General features: G+C 39.4%; 1 protein-coding gene across 5 annotated transcripts in view; it reads right to left on the bottom strand.

Moving 5' to 3' along the window:
- Nucleotides 1-11,778: 11,778 nt before the first annotated feature.
- Nucleotides 11,779-20,335, bottom strand: part of CD44 (CD44 molecule (Indian blood group)) — a 48,990-nt gene continuing 40,433 nt past the window's right edge. For all 5 annotated transcript variants that reach the window (XM_041481281.1, XM_041481284.1, XM_041481282.1 and 2 more), the window contains 3 exons: nucleotides 18,510-18,632; nucleotides 17,196-17,274; nucleotides 11,779-15,158 (listed from right to left, as the gene is read on the bottom strand). In XM_041481281.1, coding sequence (XP_041337215.1) covers nucleotides 14,942-15,158; nucleotides 17,196-17,274; nucleotides 18,510-18,632 — 419 coding nt within the window. In that variant the 3' untranslated portion in view covers nucleotides 11,779-14,941. The remainder of the gene's footprint in view (nucleotides 15,159-17,195; nucleotides 17,275-18,509; nucleotides 18,633-20,335) is intronic.

The following is a 20,335-nucleotide window of genomic DNA, read 5'->3' as shown; positions in this document are numbered from 1 at the left end:
TCTGCCACTTCTTTCTTTATTGCTTCCCTTGGAAAACAACCTCTGCACCAGCCTTTTAAGAAATGTGTGTGGGTCTTACACACAGAGATTCTTCAAACGGGTAGGGCAAAATCCACTTAGTCCCTATTACAAGATGTGCTTTTTCCATTTGAATTGGTGAGAAACTCATTATGTCTTTGAAAAAACTGTTTGCAGTAGTAAAAACTGTGCCTGCAATGCTTTGACTACGTGAAAGCCCCACTGAAATCTGTGGGAGTCACAATGTTCCAGGAAAAATCAAGTCTCTTCCTGACTCTGTTAAGTTATAAGACATTTCACAATCACATCCTAGGAAATAGTCTTTGTCTGCTATCTATAATGAAGTTGATTCTCACATGGAAAATGTTTCTGCCAAGATACTTCTTTTATACCTAATTGTTTCAGTGCTACAAGTCCAGCACTGAATTTAAACTCAGCATAAAAATAAGGATCACTCTCATTACAGATTTTTCCCATGTTTTTTTCTGAGATATAGCTGATCTCAATTTCTTTCTCAAAGCACATGGAATTCTAGACTTTATGCCACTTTTAAAAGTAGGAGTAATATAGATTTCTAATTTGTTTTCCATCACTCCCAGGGCCACTAGTTTTCTGGCAGTAGACATGCAGAAGTGTAGACTGTTCGTCTGAGAAGCTGAGGCATCAGCATGTGAACAGATTTATTCTGGTGACTTGCCTGCATTTTCTTTGCTTCCTTGCCTTCATTTGTGTTATTGCAGCCTTGTTGTAGCAACACAGGAGCAGTCACACAAATCCTCATAACTATGAGCAATATTAAACCTCCTCTCTAACATTCACTTCTCTTTCTATCTTTAAAAAGGCTCTGAGCTTTAGTACCGGGCTCAGAAGAATCCTTTTGTGAACTGTTCCTCATCTCTTTAATTTCCATTCGACTCTTTTTATTGCTGCGTTTGAATTAATTTACAGAAGGATAAATAAGGGCACTTTATAAAAATGTACTGTAATATTATTCTGTTATGAGCCTGAAGACTATCTTGATTTTATTACTGTGACTTTTAAGGCCACAATTAAGATATTTTTCATATTAGCCATTATGATAGGTGTATAGTCCATTGGGACAGTTCACCTCAGCTATAATTCACCATATAAGATTATGTAGAAGCTCCTGTTCCCAGCAGAAAGCATTCTTCTCTTATTTTCTTCTCTCCAATAATACTGGTGACTTTGAAGGGAAAAGATTTACCCAGTTTCCTTTGCCTAAAGAATGGTATAAAGAGTGTAGTTTCAAGTACTAAAAAGAACAAACAAAGGATTTACAGTAGTGGAGTGTCAAAGAAGGCAGTCAAGTTGTAAATGAATTGTTCAGCTTTGCCATGCTGTTTTTCAAAACGTCATGTTCTTGCTCATTATTTTCCTGAAACAATGTATTTGGTGCATATTCCTTCCAAAGTCATCAGTCTTTCTTCCCCCGTGGGCACTGAGGCTGTGTCTCCCCCCTGGCAACGCACAGACCCGAGGCAGGAATCCTGGAGAAGCCCCCAGCAGCAGTGCCTGCTACAGGCTCTACAGTGGGTGCCTCCCTCAGTTTTTCCTCCTGGTCATACTTTATGTTCCGTGGAAATCTGCTGCTATGAATGAGTCAAAGCGCTGCTGATGTCCAGGTCCTGGTAATTCTTTTACTTCTCTTTTGAGTGGCCTCCCTGGCACAAGGTTCCAAGGAACTGTCCCTCACAGGTGCCCACCATCCCAGAGACATCATCTCCTGTTTAGGGGAAACCCAGTGACTCCCCACTAATGCTTGATACAAATCTAACAGATAAAGTGGTTATGCAGTTGCAACTATGAGTCTTACAAAAAAGCCAGGTTACAAACATTGGAAAAGCCTAGAGCACACGGCTGAGCCACTGAGTAGGTCTCTACTAGTTCAGGATGGAAATAACCAACAGCCTAATGCAAGATCTGGGGAGACAAGAAGACTTGTGAGGTTTCTCACTTAACCAGAGCTTTGATCTCCTTTCATTTCTAACTCCATCCTGCTGCAGAGCCAATGCTGATCAGTGCTAGAGCATCCAGTCCTTCTAGTCTTCTACTCACTATTCAGGAGTCTGCTACTGTTTTTAGTGATGCTCTGTGGCACACACCATTGCACAAAGGGAAGCTGTCACAGGCAGCATCACACAGCCTGGATTGTCTCGTACCTGTATATTGCTTTGTACATAAATAGTGTAGTCTGCTGGAATTTTTGTATCATTCTATTCCATTCATTTTTCCTACAGTCTTTCAGAGACTGTAAGCAAACTGTGCTTGCATATTGATTTTGCAGTCAGTATTGTAGATTATAGCATTGCCATGTTGGTGTTTTTTATGGACTTGTGAGTTCTTGTGTACTACAGGTTGTCCTTCCTACTTAAAGACAACTGCATACACTTCCATCCAATATATCCTGCTCATTTCTTAAATATATCTTATTTCCTATGATCTAGTATGAGCTCTTGCTTGTAGAATGCATCAGAAAAAGTTGAATATGTATTTATAGTGTTAAATATTGTGTGCTCAACACTGATTTAGTTAAGAATAATACAGGTTTTAGGGGTTTGTACTTGTTCTCTGGAAACTACAGTGTAGACTGAATTAAATTACCTAGTATCTGTAATTTACAGACACACAAATATTTTCTTAGAATGTTTTGTATGGGATCATATTAGGTAGGGAAATAATCCTTTAAAGGTGATCTATACCTTAGAAGAAAATCAGTTTTCTTACGACATTTAGGATCAATTAAGTATTTTTGTGTTATGTTTGGTGATGAATTATAGACAAAGCACAAAATGCAAGACACAAATAGGAATTTCAAGATGTCCTTAAATGCTGCAGTTCATCATGGAACAATACTATAATAATCTGAGCAATCTTCTAGATTGACTGTCTTGGGCAATCGTCCCTCACTTTTATAATTTTTCCTGATGTTACCTTTGCCAAATCCTGCAGTTCTTCCTTAGGACCTGTTAATGTATAACTGACTGGCTCAGAATGCAGTTTATAGAAAATAGATCTGGGTAGGCAAAAAAAGAAATGTTGCCGGGCCCCATCCATCTTGCTACAATACAGTGTGTGTGAGTTCAGCCTGTGGAAAAAGTTCAGGATTTTGCCACCTAATTTTGCCTTCTTGAAAAAGGACCAACAGAGCCACCATGGGACCAATGTAACTGGGTAGCATCCATGCAAATACCTCCTGTGTTCTTAAGTATTTTTAAGAGAATAACCACTATATTTTTCAACCCAAATGACAGTTACTTCTCATTTTGGTAATTTCTTCCCATTAGGCAAATACCTGTTGGCATTAAGGTCGTGGCTATAATAATTTCAAATTAATTAAAAAGAACTGTTTCTAGAGGAATAAAAATAAAATAATATAAGTATTCATAACAACTATATAACAAACAAAAAAAATCTATGGCCTATTAGCTCTTTGACTGTAATTCAAAACAAAGAAAACATTGAATAGGAAGGACTGCTGTCCCAGTGTGACTGATACTGGGTATCTCTTCAGCTATTCAGAAATCCGTGGGGCCATGTTATTCTGCTGAGGTTTTGGAGCCTACGTTTCTAGTAGATATATATGTAGGAAGTGTGTTGATATACCCTTGTATTTTGATCTATATTGTATTTTAAATCAGATGTAACAGGTATTAACTTAATAGGAATTGCAGGTAGAATAGTGCTGAGTTACTAATAGCTGTAAAACCTTATTGATACCAGTTTTGACATTTTGTTGAAGCATGATGTCCAGTGCCTCTCTGCACTTAGTGTAGATAATGTAGCTATCAACACGTAATTTCAGTGAAATGGTGTATACAGTATGTGTAGCTGTGCTTTAAATTAATTTAATTGGTTTCTGTGTGTTGAGCCATAGTAGAAAATTAGACTGTGTTTTAAAATTTTGTTTGACTTTCTGTTTTTCATTTGTATCTGGGTTTGTTTCTTTTTGACCATTCAACTGATTAGATTTCACAGCTTAGTCACTACTTTATCTGTCTCTTATGGAGTACCCAGTTTTAATAACATTCAGACTCGTGTGTGCAGCCAGCTCATTGTAAATATGTTAATTTTAGTTTTCAATATCTAACCAGTATGGTGTGTGTTAGAAGCTGCATGTGTGTAGTTCCCTGGCAGTGAGTGAAAGTGATCCCAGCATAGATTTGCTGCCTGGTGAATACACTTGTTATGACATAAAGAATTAATGTTCACCTGGAATGATATGTTTCTGTTTTATTTTCTTTTTGTTTGCTTCAAATGTTTGGACTCTTTATCACCAGGAGCTTAGTAAGTCACCGTTTAATTTGGCACAGTGAATGAGGGGGAGTCCATCTGACTGCATTCCTGTTGGATGCCCGGGCTGCTTTGGCTCTGTGCATCACTCAGCCCTTAGAGCCCTTAGTCACTCACAGCATCACAGGATCCCTCTGAGTCACTTCCAGTCACTCTTTGACCACAGATGCCAGGAAAGCAGTGCAGTCCCACACTGGGACTGGGCAAGCCTGCAGGCAGCAAGGGGCTGCCAGTTCTCTCCAGAGTGCCTGAGGAGTCCGAGTAGGAACCTCTGCTTCATCCCCCCTAGCAGGAACAGTCTATGAGGAAGATGAATACACTCATGGGCAATGGGGCACTGTTTCTTTCGTTGTTAAAAAGGGATATTAGCATTTATTGGAAAATAAATGCCAAACTAAATGCTTCTAAAGCTACTGTGGTTGTTGTACAGGCCTGTTATTTACAAAAGTATGTCTGATCATAAAAGCAGACAGATCAACTACATAATCAGTGGCAAAAATCTTCTGATATCAGAGCTACAGTTAAGATCCATGAGAAAATAGAACCCTGGAGCAAAAAGAAGCTGATTCATTCCTAGATATTCTGGACCTGGGTCTCATAAATAGAATCATCCCCTCTAGGCAGAAAGAAATAAAAATTAGGCTCCAAAGCACAGAAACTATCCTGCTTGGTGAGTCCCATTATGATGCTTCAGGATGAATTGCACACTGGAGTATTCTGTGCTGCCTGCTCATCATCCCTTGCCCCTTCTTTAAGGTGACCAGGCATGAACTGGAATGTTTTGTGATATTCTATTGTAAAAAGGATAAAAAAGAAGAGGGAAAAGGCTGGTCTTTACACTCAGAAAGTTCCTGAGATTTTGAAATTACATACTGTACAATATCTATAGCACAGTTTGTTTAGAAATTAATAAATGCAGGTGGTAAAATTTCTCCCAACCCTGGGCTCTGTTCTTGTATATTGTAGTTGGAATGCCCTGTAGACTGATTCTATTTTTGTAGTTCAGATCCTTTCCTCTTTACAAGGATTGTTAGTAATTTGCTTTTAATGCTTTCTTACAGAGTGAACTGATTTCTGTAACTTTCATGTATAAAACAAACTAGACATTCTTTCTATACTGGAAATAGTCATGAATATAATATTTCACTAAGTGTTGTACCTCTTATGTACATATCATCAATAAATGTTGATTCATAATTTTCACAGCTTACATCTGTGACTTTTCATTTCAGCCTGGGCTCAATATGGGAATGCTTTAGGAGTTTAGATAAAGCAGTCTGATAAGAGAGGCTGCCTGTTCTGAGAACTACACGCAGGGTAGAAGATGGACCTGACTTTGCTAAAGAGTTAGAGATCTCGCCCCTCTCTTTATCCTTCAAATATTCCAGGATGCTGGCTGCAAATGAGCTCATTTTCCACAAAGGCCAGGATTCACTAACTTCAGTTCTTGGCAATGAAGCCTAGAGAAGTGAAAAGACATTAGAAGAGTAGGAGGACACAAATCAATGGCTGCAGTTGCTTTAGAAACCTACTTCCCTCCCCTGGCTGCTAAAAAATAAATCTTTTATTCATAGCCTTTCTAAAAAAAATAATAAACAAAGCCTGTAGCGGAACTTCTGAGTTCTTTATAAAGAAATCAACAGTATTTAACACATAAATTAAGAGATCTCATGGAGTGAACCGTGGCCCAGTGGAGTGGCAGTTGCCAAGTATGGAGAGAAAGCTCCAAGGTTTCTGCATGCTCGGAATAGCAGGCGCTGCGGAAATAGCACAGCTACCGGTGTGTGATAAGGGCACAGCCAAAACCTCCCCTGTGAGCACCAACAGTCTGCACAACCCTGGGCCTTTTTCTTCTTAATCATCCTCTTGAGAAATTTCCAAAGAAATCCAGGCATGGCAGGAAGTGGCTTTGGCAGTGCCTCAGCTGGCAGTCTGCCCTCTGAGTCAGTAACGAACTAAGTCCTGATGTGGTGCTGAGAGAATCTTTGGGCAAAAAGTAAATCTGTTTTACTGAAAAAGTAAATCTATCTTCTGCCATTTTGATACCAGAGCAAAAATGTCCTCATCTGGCTTCATCAACAAGTGTTTTTAATAAATGCATTCTGCTAATATAAAATTCCTTGTTCAAGTTTTTCCAGAATGCCCATTACTCACATACTTAAGGTGCACTCGGTACATTCAAATTCCTTCCATAAAAGGAATCTGTCTGCTCTTCTGTTACACATCAGAATAAAAGTTTAAAATTAAAGGCTGACACCAACCTGTGTACGTCGCTTTTTTGAAAGCAACGTTTCTGCAAAATGACTTAAAATAACCAACCCGTGCAGGAACCAGTACTGCAATTATACGAAGCTGACCTTTCTGAAAATACACACCCCAAAGGCTGATTTTCTAAGCCCTTGCAAGCTCCTTTTACCCCTTTTCTCCATGTCTGTAGCCTTAGAGAAAAAGATTATTTCAGGAGTGTGTTTGTGTCTGGAATGTGTTTCTCCCTACAGGAAAGAGTCTGCCAAAAGAGGATATAAAAGCCAGTGAGTTATGAATCATGGACCCATATTAAGAGATATTTCTGTATCTCCTCTAAGGCATGAAAGAACAACTGAGATAATACTTTGGGGTTGTTAGATTGGAAACAATCTTCTCCTTTGTATTAGATAGTACAGGTGAACAGGACAAGGTAATGAAAGAAACAGGTGACCCCAACGTACAGTGCTTTAGGAGGAAAACAGCAGTAAAAATTCCACTCAGCTGGGCTGGGTTATTTGCAGCAAACACTTGCATTGCAATAATGTACAAATACCCCAGCAGGGCTTGGAGCCATTTTGCTTCCAAAGCTGTGCAGAGCCCTGTGCAGGCACCAGAGCTGAGGCAGCTGCCCAGGCCAGGCAGGTGACTGCCTGCTCTCTCACTGGTGCGGCATGCAGAAAAGGCAGGGAGGAAAACAGATTGCATGCAAGATAAGGGCTTGTGGTCCTGGTGGTTGGGGCAGGCACATTCTGTGGTGATAAACAAGATGTGTCTGTGCGCACAGATAAATGACAAAACTGACTGCTGCCCACCAAAAGTACAGGAACAAGGTCTGGAGGAGCAAGGCCTCACACTCTTGGTAGGGCTTCTGGAGCTGGGCATTTGGAAAAGCAACATAGGGTCTGTTTCACACAGTGTTGTGCTCTTCATTCTCATTCGTGGCTGAACTAAAAATGTCTGCTTTTCACATAGTCATTTGTAAAACAGATCAATCTCCCATTTGCCTGTTTTCTTACTGGGATGCCTGAGAAGCTGCACGGATCACTCTCCTGTGATCCCTGCACAGCGCCTGAGAAATGCTGCTGTGCAGATGTGCAAGGGAGAAAAGGCAGCTGACTCCCAGTGCACTGAAGGGACAGGAAGAGGGACCAAGCCAGGAAATGCACTCAAAAATCATTTCACTATTTCACCCAGGTCACTGGTGTTATCTAAATTGACAGGATCATTTCAGCTTTGTTTCTGAACCAGGCTTCTCCCATTCTTGACTGGCCAGTAAACAATGGGCAGGCTTTATACCTGTCCTCTTCATGGCTGGAGAGGGGAAGTCAACCTTCTTGAACAAAGGGTAAGATTGTTTTTAAGTCACTGGCTGAACAAACAAATATCCCTACCTTGAATTCATTTCAGACTTCCACTTGTTTAATGAAAGAAAGATTAACTAGAAAATAAACCACTAAAGAACTGCAGGGAAATACCCAAGAACTACAAAGCTATTGAATCTGAAGACCTACTGCTGGAAAACAAAACCTGCTGAACTGAGGACATGCTTGTGAAGCAGTTTTACAGGAAGACAAACTCCAGGTACTTGCACAGAGGTTACAGATAGACAGGCAGTGCTTGAACAAAGCCAAAACAGAGGATAATTTGTGCATCCAAAAAGTAAAAGGAGCTCTGAGGTTTGTATCACTGATGGCTATAGTCCACAGCATGTGCAGGAACACTCTTCTCTCTCTTGGTGTGCTGTTGTCAGCTGAGATCACTGTGTCTTGTGCATGGGGCTCACCTGCCATGGACTCACCTTAGATAACTCAGCTGCAGGAAACTCTCTCCCTAAGCTAGCTCTGGTAAGGTGCTGCTAGCAATCTGCAGCAGCAGCCCTGAACAGGATGCTTGCTTTTAAAAACAATTATTTGATTAAATATAAATATAAATATAAATATAAATATAATATAAATATAAATAGTATAAATATAAATTATATAAATATAAAAGTCTAAATATAACTGTAGATATAAATATAAACAATATAAACTCAGACTTTAACTCCATCATGGGACAGAGCTGTTTATTACTGTTTCTTATAAGAATAAATGGAAGTGTGGAGTCTCAACTCATGCAAGGGAAAATGTGGTCACTGAAAATTATCTAAGGGGTCTTCTTTTAGATTTACCCAGGGAAGAAGAGCCTTCTGTCCTGCCAGAAACTAGATGATGTACACATCATGACAACAAGTAAATTTAGAATTAAAGGTAAAACTCAGCTGTACCAAAGCCATTTGGTACCAAGCGGTACCAAACAATTTATACACTTCCACATGAGACTGCCAATATGGGTGTTAAAGCAGACTCCAGCCTACCACAACTGGCCAAGGCAAGGCTTTCAGATGCCAGGTACAAAATGTAGAACCTCCAGAGTAGTGGAAAATGCCTTATTGCATCCTCCTCTGCCCTGGGTTGCTCTGAGAGTTACAAGGACTTCAGGACAAACTCAGCAGACCTGAAAGTTTCTGGATATACAGAGTCTCCAGTGCCTATGAGCCGTGTGCTGATTTACCACAGCCAGCCTACGTACCCCTAATCTCAGCTGTGCCTCAGCTTCAGCACCAGCAAAAACTGCTGCTGACCTAAATTCCAAGTTAAGTGGGTGTTTGAGTGAGACTATTCCTTAATTTTCTAAAAAAATGCTGGAGGTTTTTCTGATAAATGCACTTAAATTAATGACATCTTAGACTTGAACAATCCTGTTTTGTTGTAAATTTGCATATCTTTTTTTCCAGTGGGACCATAAATTACTTCTAAGAATTTCATTTTAGTACAAAGGGAAAGCTATACTCTTTTACTCATACAAGGTACGGAGAATCTTCCCTTCATTTTAGTACAAAGGGAAAGCTATACTCTTTTACTCATACAAGATATGGAGAATCTTCCCCCACCAAAAAAAAAAAAAAACAAAAAACCAAAGAAACCCCACAAAAACCCAAAAAAACCCCCCCAAAAAAAAACAAAAACAAAAAACCAAGAAACCCCACAAAAACCCCAAAAAAACCCCGCAACCAACCAAAAAAAAACCCAAAAAAAAAAAAAAAAAAAACCAAAAAAAAAAAAACAAAAAAAGAAAAAACCAAACCAAAAGCAAACCAAAAAACAAAGAAAACCCCAAAACAAAACAAAAAAAAAAAGGAAATTTGTACAGCTGTATCTTCTATCTGGAATATTAAAACTAGCTGAAATGATATCTGTTTCTGAGGAAAAAAAGTCATCTTCTTTTTTGACTGTTTTTGTTTACTTGTTTTGATCCAAAACTTCATAATTTTAAAAATTTTCTTTTAAAGAAAAACTAAACACATTCACATCAGTGTTCAGTGCACACCTTTTTGTGGCAGAGAATGTATATAAAGGTGGGTCTCATTCCCCCACTTTTTCATCCAAAACACTTTTTCCTGTAGAGTAGGAATAAATAATTTCTTTTTAATAAAAATTTTAAAATAAAAAGTCTGAGACTCCTTGAAGGTGTCACTCAGACAGAACCTTCCTATTGGTTGCTGGAACCATCCAGCCAAAACTGAAAGGCTGTGTTTAAAGCGCAGGTAAACCTTTCACTGCCCTGCTTTACCTGCACTTTAACAATAATCAACTGTCTTGAGGTCAGGAGAGCTGCTTTGATGGTGGATTCTCTTCTAGAGTTTTAACGTTTAAAAAACCCAATGCAGCAGCTCATTTGTCCAGTGTGAAGATCTGTATCGGTCTTGCACTTTCAAAACAGGAAGATACGCAAGGAGCGGAATTGTCCCGTCCCACTGTAAGAGGAGTCAGGGAGGATTCATTTGGTAGATTTCTGGGATGAAAATAATGCCCAAAAGCAGCAAATACCTGAGAACCATTTACTGATACAGAAAGGATATGGTTCTGACCAGAGTGGGATAGAAAAGAGACCAGAGAGAGAAAAAGAGAGATGGAGGGAGTAACTGCTTTTATCTGCCAAGGCTGCTCCCACAGCTCCATTTCCCAGGCATTTTTTCCCAGGCATCCTTGACACCTGGCATGTGTCAGGGCTTTCAGACCTGTACAGTCCCTGCAGTAATTTTTCACCTCACGTGTAATATATGTTAAAGCATAAATAAAAATCAAATCAGTCTCTCTCAGAAATGTTTTTGAAATTTTGCCTTTACTAACCTTACTGCAAAGGGGTGAGAAGGAGAAGACAAAAAGTACAGTCTGTGCTGTACAAAACACACTGCTACTCATCTTTGCTAAATTTGCCTCTCCTCATTGCCACAGCTGCTTGCCCCAGCATGGGGGATGTCACATGCAGCAGGGCACAGCAACAGTGAGAAATAAGTTACCAGGGGAAATGTCAAAATCAGTTTGCAAATGAGGTGGTGGATGTAGAGGACGACTTGGAGGTGGGGGAGGTTCACAGGAAAAGGTTCTTTTTTCCTACTCAGAGTTGTGAAAGATTCGAGTGCCACGGTGCTGGGGGTGTTGAAGGTACTTTCCCAGTTGTAGTACAGATATTTCACTCTCCCTTTACATCCTTTCCCAGAAATTGTGCTCTCCCTCCATCCTGAACCCCCCAGAGTCATGCCCAAAACACCTTTGCACAATTTTTTCCACCCTTAAGGAACAGGAATTTTGTCACCTACTCCCACACAGCTGGAACCTCACCCCAAGGAACAGCCCTTTTCCTGCCACCTTTGGTCCTTTTCTCCTCCACAGAGAAGAAGTAATCAGAACCTGTGGTTACCAAAAGGGCTGGTATTTTACCAACCAGAGCTCTTGCAGAGACTCAGAGGCATTAGGCCCTTGAACTGTTTAATAAAGCTTAAGAAATAATTATTGTCCAATGGCCTAATATAGCTTAAAATAAACCCATTAACTGCTGACTTACAAAATACCCTGGCATCTTTGTATGTGGAGGCAGAATGCAGTTGTCAGAGGATTTATTTCCTTCATCTACAGAAAGAATAATTAGGACCAGCCCTAACCAGAATGACATGGTGTCTCTAAAGAGACACTTGGTGATTGTCTCCTAAAAATATTCCAGGCAAAATGCTTCAAACTAATTAGTACAGAAGCTGTTGTTATTGACAAGGGACACACAAAAAACATCCCTATCATATGAAAAACTGCAAAATACCATTTTGGAACTGGTATTGTGGAAAGGGTTTCACATCCAGAAAGGCAGACATGACAGCTGCACATCCTTTCTCTGCTTTAATAATATATTCCTTTTCAGAACTTCAAGAAAATACAGATAAAACAATCAGCCTGCATTGCTTCATGAAAATATTACATTCCCATAAAACACAGAGACTCTTTTAAATATGCTTGCTGCTTTAGGACAGTATTCCACTGGTCTGGATCACATTTATTTGAAACTTTTTAGACAAAGGAATAACAGAAGCTGATCGCAGGCTCCTTAGCATTTTTAGGAGAGATCCTCATTCTTCTTAGGCACAAAGCAAGGACGGACCAAGAGACAGTGAGATGTGTCAGTCACAGCTGATTTGTCTGTCAGCACCCAGAAGGAAGGGCTGGATCTTGCTGGGTGCTGCACTCTTCAAGTGTTGGTTCAGTGAGCCAGGAATGGTTGTCAAGATCTTACTGAGTTGTCCAAGTTGTAGCTGTGTCTGCTTCTGGGGTGAAGCTGAGCTCATCACAACTCCCAGAGCATCTATGGAGCCTATGGGAGGCCAGCAGAGCAGACAAGGTCACACAGCATCCACCTCAGCCTGGCTTGGAAATTGCAAGCAGAAAAAATGATCACAGCACTCAACATGACTATCCAGCTGAAGACTTCTCTCCCACTAACAGCTGGACTTATGTTTCATCTTCAGTGTGGAATCAGGTTTATTTTGGAAGCTTATTTTAAAGTCCGATGTGTTTTTAGCAATACTATTTCTAGTTACAATTTAGAGATGGCATTTCTTTAATTCTGATTAATCTGTTAAATAAATATGCAAATATATCAAGTGCTCTATATAAAAATACATACACACAACAAACAACCCCTCATAATAAAAGCATGATTAATAAAAATATGTACTGTATTATACATATGAAATGGCCGTCTAGTTTTGAAACTATAATGAAACAATTACACGTAAGTCACAGGACATAATCTAAAAAGAATCAGCATATATAAAATAATGGCTTTGCCTCTTTAGCATCTCTCATTTAAAAATATACAAAGAACTCAACCAGTGTTGCCTGTGCTTTTATAGCTATTAACTTTAGGATAAATTATGAAAAAATCTACGGATTTCTTCATTCAACATCTGAATAGGATATGAATAATGTGCCACAGATTTTCTTGGTTTTTAAAAGAGAAGTTTAGCCTCCAAGACAGTGAAATATGTTCTTCTCACTGACACCCATGATCAGTTTGGATTTAAAGAGAGGAATAATTCTTACTCTGGATCTCCATACTTAGTGGAATGAGTACCTAACACCAGTTTAATCACAGCCTTCAACAGATAATTTTGATTTCTAATGACAAATAGAAAAGTGTGCTAAAAACATTAAACAAGAATCAATGCACTGTTCACAGATGAAATATCTGACCTGCATAAAGTCAGAAAACATCCTGTGTGTATTTTAAAACATCACCTTGTCTTGGGACTTTTTGCCCAGGTGTAAATTGCCCTGAGGAGATCTGCCAGCAGATACCAGGGCACTTGAGCATTTCCATGAAGCACATGGGAAACTGCTGGAGGGCTGTGACTCAGAAATATAATCAACAGTCTTGTGCTTTATGTTCCAGTAAAGATCAGTGCTAGCTAAAGTCAGTATTTAGCCAGCTGAATATTCATCCTCCAAACTGCTCCAGATGGAGAATATAATGTAACATACTCTGGCAGAACAGTTTCAAAGACAGGGGCTATGGTCAGTGAACAGAGCTCCTGAATAACCCTGCTACAGACCATCCACATCCCACAGCTGACACAGAACAACGTTTTTCCCTGCATTTCCTGGGGGGAGTCCAATTAGAAGTTACAATTCTCCCTCCATTCCAATAAGCTTTCTTAAAAATGGCACAGACCACTGGTAGTAAATAATTGTTTTCCTGACAATTCATATCAATATAATGCACAGCATCATAGCTCAATACAAATACTTTACATAACAGACACGAAAGGACGTAACAGAAGCATGTAACAATGCAGCTCAGCTACTCTACTATATTACATGGCTGGGAAGAGTTTCCTTTCATTTGCTTTGATCTTTTCTGTAGAAATTGGATTTCTGGTACCAAAAAGCAAGCAATCTTTCTTTCTGGTGTTTTTAAAAAGCTGATGGAAAAATGTAGATGAAAAAGAATTCAGAAGAAATGAGCGAGATCACAGAAAAGCAACTTTTAAAATATCAGCAATCACACTTAATATAATAGTTATAGGGGAAAAACATTTAATAGGCTCAGCATCTCCTCAGTAAAACAGAGCAGAATATAGAGACCTATTTTCAGGAATAAAATACTGTCAGCTTCCCTAGTGATCTCAATTACTTGATTTGTGCATATGTGATAGAGCTGGGGTCATTTTGTTTCATTCACTATCTTAACTAACAGGCTCATTAAAAACATGCACAAACTTGGACCAATGAATGAGGCGGGGAGAAGAGCAATGAACACCTCAAAAACAGAAGGATAGTTATACAGGTTGCTAGGATAATAAAGAATAGAAGTTTATTATGTTTCAGCTCATGTTTTCATGCCTTTATTACCCCTCCCGAGAAGACTTGCTGTATGTCCATAGATATTTAAAAATAGAGATAAATAAATTTTGTCCTTCTGGGCTTCCCTTGTTGCAGACCAAGCCACACATAATTACAAAATGTCACTTTTTGTTTATACTGGCAGATTCTGAATGTACCCACTGCTATTCCTGGCTGGAAGGCATTTCTGAAGGATTCTGCTGTTGCAGACATTGTAGAAGATGCCTTTTGGGTTTAAACTTGATTTTTTTACTCTTGACATTTGTCCTCACTTATTTCTGTACCATGGCATGTTTAATACTTTAAATATCTGTAAGATGGAGTGACTGGATACTTCTTTAGCTTCACACAGTGAAGACCTTCCATCTGGGGAATAATGATGCAAACTTGTACGCCTCCTAACATCCAGGACACAGTGAGAGTCCTCTGTGAAGGGACTGGGAACTGAAAGCATTACGCAACTCTTGGGGGTGTATTTCAGAAAGCACATGTCAATTTTTAAACTCAGGCGTCATTGCAAAGTGATTATAAGGAAACAGAACTCATGCTTATGTTCAAAAGACATCAGTAGCACAGTGCATCTGTGAATTCCTGTTCAAGTTCCACATGATTTTGGTTTCCCCAGCCCTGATCTGCTTGGCAGTGTGGTACCATTACACTCCAGTCTTCATGTCAAACTCGTGATGATTTTGTGTTTCATTCACAGTCAGGAATTCATCACATGCTTGTGTTCGGTCATTTGACTGTTCTTTATGAACCAAGTGCACCATTTCTTGTGATTTGCTGATATCTCCATTTAATTCACTTGTCTTCCTGTCCTCCACTGCCCCTTTGCCATTGTTAATCACTAGCTTTTTCTTCTGCCCACATCTAGAAAGACATAAAAAAAAAATATTATAAACAGAGTCTAAAAAAAAAAACCCAAAAACTGAAGGTCAATATTTAGGAAAAGGTGACTGGAAATCAAACTTGTGTCTGCCAGTGCAGACTTATATCATACAACACATAAAGTTTCTCCATATTGCATATTTAATTTTTGAAAGCATCCACTACTATATGCATAAAATTTATCAGGAGCTCACTCATCTAATTTATATTTATTGTTACTACATATAGCAATAACATTCATTACTGATGGCTAGAAATTTTTTTCTACCATTTGAATTTATCCACATTTATGAACCTTGTAAATAGCCCCACTATGAGGACACCTTCAAAATCCAGGCTTGGGACCACAGCTTTGAAAATGCACAAATTCTTAAGCAAGCAGAAAATCTGGATCAAGCTCTCACCTCATTAAACAAGACAACTATTTTAGCATGTCAAGCTTAGAAGCCAAACAACAGTAAGGAAATATGGAGAACTATTCTTGCTGCCATCTGCAGCAGAACTCCTTGGGATGTTCAGGAAGAAAAAAAGAAAGAAAGAGGTACTGTGCTTTTAAAGTTACACTCACTGCAGGGCTGCCCAATAAAACTTATATGTAGCTTTGAATTAAAACACACGCACACACACAATCTTTTAAAGAGACACCAGTCCAAAGCTGATGCACACTGGTTATCATGGGCTGGGTATCCTTCAGTGTAGTAAAAAAGCACTACGTACACAGCTGTCAGATTTACTGTTTAGATGACTGCCTGGCTACACAGTGCCGGACATCCTACTTGTCCTCAAACAGCCTTGTGTAAAGTGAATATGCAGAGCCCAGCATGCCTAAAAGTGACAATGTGAAGTTGGACTTTGAAGTCCTTTCTTCTTAAATGAAGCACATTTATTCCTGAAGGACTGATTTGGCTGTTCAATTTTACTAATATGCTTCTAAATTGGAATTTTTTTCATGCCTACTGACTCACAGATGAGGGTTATTTTATCTGAAGTAGCTCAGTTCACTCTGCTTATGCTACACACACCCTTGGGAATGATTTCCTGCTCTGCAGCCATAAAATGCCAGAAGACGCCAGCAAGGAGCTGTGGAGCTCCAAAGCCTCTTTAAAGAGCAGCTCAGAGTGCTCTGCAACCAACAGACTAGGAAAAAATGTGCTCACTGCTTCCTGCACAAAAATCTCCACATATTATATGGTCATTCTCATGAAAAAGGAGTTAAAATCCAACACTCAAGTAGCAAATAGTTACTCTGTTAAAAAGCTCGATTTTAACATTGAAGTAGCAAAAAGCTGTTGAAAACAATTGGGAAGTAACCTCAGAACAGGCCCCAGAGAAAAGAAAGAGGTAAGAATATTATAGCCCATCCTTTAGGCTAGGGTTTTCCCAATTTCCCAGCTAACTTTGCACAGATCACTGCATTACTTTTCACTCCTCAGCCTCCTCATCTGTAAAACGGAGTACATAAAGCTACTGAGAGCTCTGAGAGCAATGTTAGCATATAAGTCACTTGTGACTGCCAGCTGCAATACTGGCTCTTGTTCAGAAGAAACGAGAGCAGGTTTTCACAGAATCGCTGCGATTGTCTAAGACAGCCCTTCACACTGCACACAGACAATGCTTTAGTGGGGAAGGATTGTTGCTGGCTCATCCTGTGGTTCTCACTGTCTGTGTTCATCTCACAGCTTCCACTCTCTGTGAACACCCAAAGATTTTCCCATTAATAACTAATAGACGGAGGGTAATCAATTTTCTGTGATCTATATACAGTTAGTTTCCATTTGACAGACTAAACAGTTCAAGTAGCTGCTGTCCTCATGTGAGCAGTTCCAGGTGAGTGTGAAGGCTGATGTGTGACCTGTGCAGGACATGGTGACCTGGGTCCCCACACTACAAGCCACAGAGCTTTGCAGAGGATGCTCATTCCTGTGCTTTGCTACTCCGCTCTTTGAGAAAGCTTTGGAGACCCTCAAGGAAGAGAAAAGTAAGGCAGTGTGTTTTGGAAAGGTAAAGGGGTGGCCTTACCTCCTGCGACTGTTGACAGCAATGCACACTGCCAGGATCAATGCAAGCACCACGAGAGCAGCCACGATGATCAGCCAGTCTGTAGGGACAGATGAGGGAGGGCAAGAGCGTGTGAATGCATCTCATGTGGTTTTGCCATTTCACAGAACTGCAGAAACACCATCTCTTCTACTTCCTGTAACCTGTCACACTCTTTTCCTAGCTTCCATGAATGTTTGTTTGGTGTACAAAGTCTTTCAGTGCAAATCAAACACATTTTCATCATTCAGCTATACACAGGCTAGCTCAGATTAAATGCCCCATCACTGTTGTCACCTGCAAGCACTTTGGGGAGCATAGGTGAAGAACTGTGTCACGGATTTACTCCAATGGCAAAAGAAAAGGCTTAGCATGACACGCCTACAATCTCAGGCACAGAAGCAGCATGAGTTTTAGCACATTTTTAGTAAAGCAGGTTTCACAACCTTCCCAGCAGCCTACTCTCTACTACCATTACAGATGGGGGTCCTCTCCCAAGAGCTATGTCCTGTATTTTCTTTGTTCGAAACAACTGTTCCTTATTTAACAAGACTCACACATTTAATTTGCAACAAACTACCTGTTCTAATTAGTTAATTATTAGTACTCCATGGTGAAAAACTGATAGGCATTCTTTTAATAGTATGCTCTTATATCTCCCTTCAGTTTTCCCTGCAAATGATGAGTTCTTCTAAAGGTGCGTCAGAGGTTACCTTCCCAAAATTTTCTGTGTGCTCTTCTCCACTTTTTTTCCCATGTGACTAATGCAACACCTTGAACTGAACACAGAGTTTCAGCTCTGGCCCTGCTAGGCATAAGTACAGTGGGATAATTACTTTCTGTTTTAAAAATGACTTTACCACTAATAAGTCCCAGAATATATTTGCATTCTTTTGCAGCTGTATCATGGTGTTGGCTTCTTTTTATTCTGTTTTAGTCTGCACGCTCTCTTCTGGAGAGCTTGTATTAGCTGTTATTTTCTCTGAACATTCTCATGGATATGATACTATGCATATAACTTTACCAAGTTTTGCTTGATTTAATTTCAGTTTATAAAAGTTAATTGAATCTTAATCCCATTCCCCAAATGCATGGTTTCTCTCATAATATCGCTGAAAAATTATATGAGTTACAATATGCTCCGTCTTTCAGACTACTTTTGAAATGCTGAATATTACCTGATTCAGAACAAAGGCTGAACAACTGCATTTGACCTTCATTTTCATCTCTTACTTCAGTTCATATGAAGAGAATTCTGTCCTTGGATTTTTAAAATATTTGACTTCAAAAACCCACCTGGTACACGGGCCGACCTTGGTTGTGAATCTATTTTTGTTGTGGCGGTCTCTCCAGGGGAAGTCGTGGATTCAAAATGTTCCTTGTGTGGTCCTTGGTTACCATATACACTAGAGGTAGAGCCTAAAGAACAAAAAATCCCATCCATTAGGCCAAATATGCTTGATGGATATTTAACAGCAACGTAGGAAGACTGCAACTTAAACAATGTAAAAATCATACTCTGGAAATTCCATGCTGAAGCAAATAATGAGTGTTTATACTGAAAACTATCACATAGACTATAAGTGTGACACTCATCTGAACTATGGCTAGCTTTAGTATTTCGAAAAGCAAAACTCATGTCTTTCCCCTCTTGTCTCCCTCATACATTTCAATTCTATTCTGACGCAGGATAAAACTGAACACCTACAACTCCAATGCTGTCATAAAATTGAACAATAGTTCTCTGAATGCTTGTGACTTTAGCAGCTAGAGTGGCACTCTAAAAATTAAAAGTATTCTCTTCCTAATAGAAAAAAGTGTTCTCTGCAAACTTAGATGTGGAGTCTCTCGTCCTTTTTAATAAGTTGTGTAATTTGGTTCCAAGATGGTATTAGATCTTAAATCAGTCTCTTCTATTTTCTAAGCTGGCTATACTGCTTAAACTTTTAGGCAATTACATTCCTTGCCCATGCTATTACTATAAGGGTATCCCAAGTCTAAAATTATAAGCAGACTATAGATACAGTAATTTCATTCGGGACTGCTGCTTCATTATCACTACAAAAAATATATTACAGATCTCCACCTCTCTGAATTCTTTCAGACACTAAGAAATTAAACACTAACTCTGATCAGCTGTAAAGTTCTTTTTCTTTAACACGCATTACAACTAATTTCTGTCCAGTATTTCTGATCTCATTTCCTAGTAACAGCTGGCAAATGCAAAACTGAGAAGCATGTTTTATTCCCTCTGTGAAGCATAGCCAGCAAGCAGCTCATGAATTTTCCAGATGTTTTTATTATTTTTATTAACAAGAAACTTATTGACCGGCGTGTTGTTTGGTGCTATCACACAACAACAGACAGAAGACAAATTCAGCAATGAAGAGTCTTGATCCAGCAGCAAAGAAAGCTGACCACGACAGACCTACTAACTTGTCTACACTACGTCTCAGCAGATTTTTGAGCTTTTCCTCCACAAAACACCTTAGAAAGGCATTCAGACATTTATTAAAATTTGTGTGCTTAGAAACCTGCTACATTTGATTCTCCCCTGAGCACTGAGAAGAAGCAGCAAGGGTCAGCCACGTTCCCTGCAGTTCTGGCTCTGGGAAGGTGCTTGCAAATGGTAGGGAGGGAACCTCAAAAGCCCTCCACATTTCATTTTGGTAACACACCAGATTTATTTTTTTTTATAGACAGTTATTTTTTGTGTCCCTTCAGTGGACTGACATGATTCTGTGGGCACTTGGACACTTAGAGTGGTCTGACCACAGCTTAAACATTGCTGTAGAAAAAAAAAGCAAGTGGAAAAAAAGTGGTAAAGTGCATCAAACCATTCATTTGATCAGAGAAGGCCTTTAACAATACATTTGACCAGAGAAGGCCTTTAACAATACATTCATGAATCTTTTCCATTCCATTTCACCTATACTGGGCAACATTACAGATGAATGAACCCTTCAATAAGCTTTTTGATGACAATGGTATTGGTCTTAGTAATTCCTGTAGACTGTGTTCTTAAAACGCACCAAGGTAAATGAAAAGAGGAAGAGTTTGGAGAAAATGGCCTTCTGAGCCTTTTGCCAGGGTACTGACAATATTCCCACTGAGAAAGATAT

This window comes from Pyrgilauda ruficollis, unplaced genomic scaffold, assembly GCF_017590135.1.
Source record: "Pyrgilauda ruficollis isolate IOZ18807 unplaced genomic scaffold, ASM1759013v1 scaffold55, whole genome shotgun sequence".
Lineage (NCBI taxonomy): Eukaryota > Metazoa > Chordata > Aves > Passeriformes > Passeridae > Pyrgilauda > Pyrgilauda ruficollis.
Note: the sequence above shows the minus strand (reverse complement) of the source record. Positions and strands in the feature narration are given on the sequence as shown.